The sequence below is a fragment of the Gigantopelta aegis genome, chromosome 9 (genome assembly GCF_016097555.1).
Source record: "Gigantopelta aegis isolate Gae_Host chromosome 9, Gae_host_genome, whole genome shotgun sequence".
NCBI classification, from domain to species: Eukaryota; Metazoa; Mollusca; class Gastropoda; order Neomphalida; family Peltospiridae; genus Gigantopelta; species Gigantopelta aegis.
In genome coordinates this window covers 14,814,204-14,821,164 of record NC_054707.1, presented here as the reverse complement: position 1 = coordinate 14,821,164, position 6,961 = coordinate 14,814,204, and the positions used below count along the sequence as shown (strand labels likewise).

At 38.6% G+C, this 6,961-nt stretch overlaps 1 protein-coding gene across 1 annotated transcript in view; it reads right to left on the bottom strand.

The window, feature by feature from the left end:
- Positions 1 to 4,625: 4,625 nt before the first annotated feature.
- Positions 4,626 to 6,961, bottom strand: part of LOC121381461 (calcitonin gene-related peptide type 1 receptor-like) — a 74,432-nt gene continuing 72,096 nt past the window's right edge. Inside the window, exon 10 of the mRNA XM_041510779.1 lies at positions 4,626 to 6,889. Within this exon, the coding sequence (XP_041366713.1) occupies positions 6,665 to 6,889 (225 nt within the window). The 3' untranslated portion in view covers positions 4,626 to 6,664. The remainder of the gene's footprint in view (positions 6,890 to 6,961) is intronic.

Genomic DNA, 6,961 nt, shown 5'->3' with positions numbered 1-6,961 from the left:
ACCACGACTGGTATATCAAAGGCCGTGGTATGTCTGTGGAATGGTGCACATAAATGATCCCTTGCTATTAATGGAAAAATATAGCGGGTTTCCTGTTTAAGACTAATTATCAAAATTACCAAATGTTTGACATCCAATAGCCAATAATAATTAATAAATCAATGTGCTCTAGTGGTATCGTTAAACAAAACAAACATCTACAGCAATACAGGCTATTCCTACCTATTGATAAACGGTTTGGCTACGGGATATTTTTGACGCACTTCCATCTGAAAATTGTTCAAGCACGACAGTCGTGGGCACAACCTCTGACCTCGCCACAGAATTCTGCCCACGACAGAGAAGGGGTATGTATAGACAATGTGTGTGACGCCCTCGATGTTGGTATCCCTCGATATAAAATCCTGGCTACGCCAAAAAACAGTCTACGTCTATACCCAGTGTAATTCGGCTTTTGGTTAACCCAAAACACACCGTCTGTCTCTAGTAATGTTACCGGCCTCGGTGGCGTCGTGGCAGGTCATCGGTCTACAGGCTGGTAGGTACTGGGTTCGGATCCCAGTCGAGGCATGGGATTTTTAATCCAGATACCGACTCCAAACCCTGAGTGAGTGCTCCGCAAGGCTCAATGGGTAGATGTAAACCACTTGCACCGACCAGTGATCCATAACTGGTTCAACAAAGGCCATGGTTTGTGCTATCCTGCCTGTGGGAAGCGCAAATAAAAGATCCCTTGCTGCTAATCGGAAGAGTAGCCCATGTAGTGGCGACAGCGGGTTTCCTCTCAAAATCTGTGTGGTCCTTAACCATATGTCTGACGCCATATAACCGTAAATAAAATGTGTTGAGTGCGTCGTTAAATAAAACATTTCTTTCTAGTAATGTTTTACTTTCCTCTTTGTCTGCAATCCACTGTAGATTAACATGTAGTTGTAGTGTTTGTAATTGTAGTAACAGAAACAGGGAACATAATTATAATTAAATTTGGATTAAACAAACAAAAATTTGGTAACTTAAAAAGAGTGCCTCTTCTGATCTGTTTCGTGTAAAGGGACAGTCCCCCTCCCCAATCTAATTAAAATTAGCTCCACTATTACATGTGGATCTAACAGCAACCAGTTGGAGCTCATGTCCACCAATCAAAACCTTACTTGCAGAATCATGCCAGTGATTTAAAAATAATTTAAAAACATTCCGAATTATCCTGAGGGTATACGATATGTTTCATGTGAATTACGAATGCCTTATTTAGACCAGTAGAACTAATTTTAATCAGATTGCTAACAACACTGCGTAGACTCCAATGTCCAGGTAACATTTCGTCTGTAAATAATAATTTAAATATTGACCAATCACACTTCGCCTTTTATAACGTTATTTAGGAGCATACAAATTCTAAATATATCGGGCGAGTCTATTTTAGTGGCCGCAATACAGCGAACCATACCAATACGTACGGAGTGGGTTACCAGTCTTCAATTTTACATTACAAATTATTTATTTATTAACTAAAAACAAAAAAACTAAATCAGTCTGCAGTTTTACATTACAAATTATTTATTTTATAAAATAAAACATGTTTTAAGGCATTCGTAATTCATACGAAACATGTCGTATACCCTCAGGATAATTCGGAATGTTTTAAAATTATTTTTAAATCACAGGCATGATTCTGCAAGTAAGGTTTTGATTGGTGGGCATGAGCTCCAACTGGCTGCTGTTGAGCTAATTTTAATTAGAGTGTCCCCCTCCCCCGCCCCCCGGAGCTAAATATGGCACACAAAAAAACCTCATACATTATAAAAAGCTTTAAAATCCCTAAATATAAAACCAGACAAACTGTATTAAGTCAACAGTGTTGTAGTCCAAATGTTTTTGACATCTATAACTTCATAACTACCTCGCTACGAGTTAAACATAAATGTTACAAAGTTGATGTTTTTGACATCTTGAACTTTATGTTACCCATAATTACCTTGCTACGAGTTTGGCATAAATGTTATAAAGTTGATGTTTTCTGATCCCAATCTTTATTTTTCATAGATGACAGTCATTATTCACGTTTTTCCGCGCAAAAAAATCGTGCTGTTTTATATCAATATGCCTATTATACCCAGTTCTACGTCAAAATAATGTACTTCCAAACACCATTACGGAGATTATTATTTTATTGCAGTGTCACTTAATTATAAAGTCAGAGCACTGCAGTGGTTAAAGACTCATCATGTTTACTGGCCCAAAACTGACCGAGAGAGAGAGAGAGAGAGAGAGAGAGAGAGAGAGAGAGAGAGAGAGAGAGAGAGAGAGAGAGAGAGAGAGAGAGAGAGAGAGAGAGAGAGAGAGAGAGGGAGGGAGGGAGTTACAGAGACAGAGACAGAGAGACAGAAAGAAACAGTGGAGAGAGAGAGAGAGAGAGAGAGAGAGAGAGAGAGAGAGAGAGAGAGAGGGAGGAAATAGAAGAGAGGTAGAGTGTTTGTTTTGGGGATTATTTTTTGTTGTTGTTGTTTTTTGTGGGGAGATGGTGGTGGTGGTGCATTTAGGAATGGGTTTTTTAGTCAATGCAGACTAATACAATTCGACACTTTGGCATGTGGGCGTGATGAACGCAGGACGTGTTCTAAATGACTGCCTCCATCACATCTCTTATTGTTCATTATTTAAAGTGATACTAGTATACACGTTATTGTTGCATCAAACGTGATAAAAAGTTAGCAATACATTGGCACCTTGCAGAATATTACAATTCGACACTTTGAATGTATGGCTGTAGACAATACAGGGGGTGTTTTCAAAATGGCCGCCGACATGACTTCATGTTTTTTCCGAATATTCGTCAAAACTCCCCCGGCACTGACTCTTATAGTTGTTAATATTTCACCCGCTGTATGTTGAACCATGCGTTTATACTTTGTGTACGGAACTGTTTCTCCTCATAGTGGTCGATATCAGTTGTTAATATACCACTCTATGCATGTTGAACCATGAGTTCATACTTTGTGTGCGGAACTGTTTCTCTTCATAGTCGTCGATATCAGTATCGAGAATGCTTGTGAATGATGTACTCAAGACTAAGTATTGTTAAAAAAAACCCCGAAAGATTAAAGATTTACTTAATGAATCGGTTGAGCAAAATGTTTGATAAATAAAATATATACTGATGGAAAGAAATAAAGGATCACACAGATAGCAACAAGAAATAATGACTGTATCAAAAATCAATTCATATTGTCAGAAGTTGACTGGGAACATACAGGCAGCACATTCAACACAAGACATTCAATCCCACATTACAACTTGGTATAAAATATAGACATTACTACGCTAGTTGTGAATTAAATTTGGTCTACAATTTCATGTGTTCCCTTATTTCTTTCCATCAGTATTATTATCGATTTTATATTTAACATATAAATGGTCATATTTTCACAACTGTTATTGCTGAAGGGTATGTTACAAGTACGTGGGGAATAGATAAAGGGCAGTGGTGGTGGCCATTTTCAAAATAGGTTATGTGTTGACCCTGGCAAAATATTCAAAAGATCACATTGTATTGCTCTACAAGTATATATTCCCACCTTGTTACCAAGTTTGAAGACAACTAAAACCTGTGACATTTTTTTCTTTAAAAAAAAAGGGCGCCGTTGTTCCCGCTAACATTTTTGTGAGAGTCGGCCTAGCTAATTTTGTTCATTTGGTTTAAGTGATCTATAAAACATTGTCAAACATAGTTCCCCGAAACGTTGCTACGAATCCTTCATAATTTTGTGTTTATATAAACTGAACACAAAAACTACAACAAACACTTTATTTGCACATTACATTGTTTAAATGGCACAGACATAGAACTAGTGTGAAATAATGGCGATTTTAAAAAACAAAACAATAATGTTTAAAACTATCTTCAGTACGCTAACGTATACTGAACAACACAAGAAACGCAAACATCAATTTAGTTTTCTTTATTTTAAATTATTTATTTTGAATCCCATGTTTGTATCTATTAAAATTATCAATGTCTTGTGAATTTTACGCCCATTTTGACAGTCTGGTTAACAGAATTAATTGTTACATGAAATTAAGAAACTAAATACAAACTTCGGGTTTCTTTTGTTGTTCAGTATACAACAGTATTTTCAACATAGCACACACTATCGGCAAACAAAATACATCACACACTATCATAGTATTCACTTGTTATCTATTATCACTAAGGTCTGTTCTTGTAGGGATCGCACGATGGTACAGAGGGGAGTCATACGAATTATTTTTAGCACACACACACACACACACACACACACACACACACACACACACACACACACCACACACACACACACACACACACAAAACACCCCACCACTAACCCAATTGTGTTTCCGGGAATGTGCCGAAAGGATCGGGTTCCAGGAAGCACCTTTTTTTATGGGCCGAGTAACACCCTGGGGCCCATTTCACTAAACATCGCAAGTTTACGTCTGCTACTAGCAGTTATGCCTGTCGTGCGTTTACACGTGTTTGACATCAATTTCACGCAGAAAATTACATCTTTACGGAAGTTGGAGTATTTTAAAGACAAAAGAAAATGAAATATGTGTTTTCTAACTATGTTTGTTGAACTATAATAGTAATAAGAACTGTGTTTTAGTCGTAGATTTACGTTTACGTGCAAAACTAGGCTTACGATGTTTTGTGAAATTGGGCCCTGTTCCATACCCTCACCCCACCCCTTCTACCTCGTGATTCTTTCTGGAACGGTTACTGTGGTATTCTTTCTCGCTTTTTGGAGAAAAAAAAAAGCAACCCTACATTTAACGCCATTAGGATTTTCACCCGACAACAATCGTATATTTACATCGCACTGGTAATTACGAGTTAGACGTTAACAGTGTATACACGACAGTTTGGACAAGATGATGGTAACCGTGGTGGTTCGGATGACTACGATTACCATGGCGTCGTGGAGCTATTAGTACGTCTTGTCTCCGAGCATGTCGATAAATAGTTAAATATCAACGTTTACAGATTCCGTGTAAATAGAAATCGTAATATAAATATATATTATTGTGTGTATTTACGATCTGACGAACAAGACAACTGCGTTGTAGTCATCGTATGAAACCTGCTTTGCAATGACGTCGGTTGTCCCTGGCTTCACATCAAAAGCACATATGTGTAGTATCACGTATAATGAGACGGCGTTAAGCACTTCAAGGTTTATGTGAACAGTTGGTGGTTTGGTCGATGTTTTGTTGGGATTCTGTTGTTTTTATATTGTGTTAGCTTATTTGAATAGTCGTTTGGCGTTGTTGGGGTTTTCTGCTCTCTTTTTTCTTGTTTCTTTCTTCTTCTTTTTTCTTCTTTTATTTTTTTATTTTTTATTTTTTATTTTTTTGAGGGGGTACTATAGTGTGGGTGGGTGGGTGGTGGTGTTTTGGAGCTTTTGTTTCTTTTTTATATGAGATTCAATATTGATATGTTATATTCATATGGACAATACTGACCACGAATAAATATATTTTAATGGTTAGTATATAATGGCGTGTGAGGACAATTATTGAGTCATGGTAGATTGAGCAGTCGTATCCAAAAATTAAATATTTGAATAATGCTAAAATATAACTGATACGCAAGAAATTACTAATTTTACGATACGTTTTGGTAAATTGGTATAATGTCCAACTGTTAACATATAGTTACTGATGTCAAGATACGGTTTGGTAAAGTTTGATGGAAATGTCCATGTTTTATTGTGGCTGCTTGCTTTCACTGACCACCGAGGGCGATCTACCGACTAAGCTAGAAATTGCCCCTATAGATACCGATGCTGGTAAACAACAGTTACAAATAGTCATGTGTGTGGTTAGGAAGATTAAACCGTTTGAAGAGGGTGACGTTGTTAGGAACCAGGCAACAAATACTGATGTCGGTCTTGAGGGTGAAGTAGTGAGTTGGATATGGGTGACGCTGCTATGGATGAGGTAGGTTAAACCAGCTGATGATGACATCGCTATGAGTCCAAGAATCTTGTGTCAGCTGATACACGTGGAGCATTTAGGTAGCTTAAGCCAACCTAACTGTTATGATCCTGTTAGAGTCACTGCTAGCTTAGATCAGAGGCCTGATTTACAAAGCTCTCATAGTTTTATTTAAGCAACATTGGATCGTCTTCGAATGCTTTCTACATTGCACTGCGATAGTGCAAAGTTGCAAGAGTGAGTGACTTGGGCCTCTGCGTTCAATGAAATCTAGTAAATCTAACTTTCTTGACCGATTTCATTGATTCCTGATATGATCATTCGGTGTAAGGAGAAGAATCGCATTTAAAAAATTAGTCTGACCAGAGCTGTGTAATTCCTTTTGGCTGAACTCAGGCCTACTGACACCTTTGGTGAAAACAGGTAGCTTAAGCCAGAAGATACGATTGACGTTGCTATGGCCAGTACGCTGCTCCTCGTTTGGTCCTCTTGTCGTATCTTTGAGATAACACTGTTAAGAACAACGTAGCAGACGGACGATATAGCTATAGGTATTTCAACACCAGATCGCTATTTCCTGTTTGTTAGTCCACTTGGCGCATATTTGCCCTTGGTGCTGACTGTGATGACATTGTTAAGAACACGGTATCAGCGGATGACATCGCCATGAGTATGTTAACACCAGATCGCTATTTTCTGTTGTACATCCCATTCGGCGTATCTTTGTCGATGGTGCTGAGCGCGATGTAGTTGGCTTTGTTGTCGGTCAGCGAGCCGCCGCCGTTGCGCACCTGGTGTGTCCGAGCGACGTCCGTCGTGCACTGCGTCGACATGGAGTTGCTGGCCACGATGTCGGCGCGCAGGGGACCTCGCTTCATCGTCATTGGAATGACGCCGCCTATGTTGGAATGTACCTGCAATGATAAACGTGTAGTAGTGTTGGTATATAGGTAGTCGTCCATCAAATAGTATGTTCTCGGGGTCAA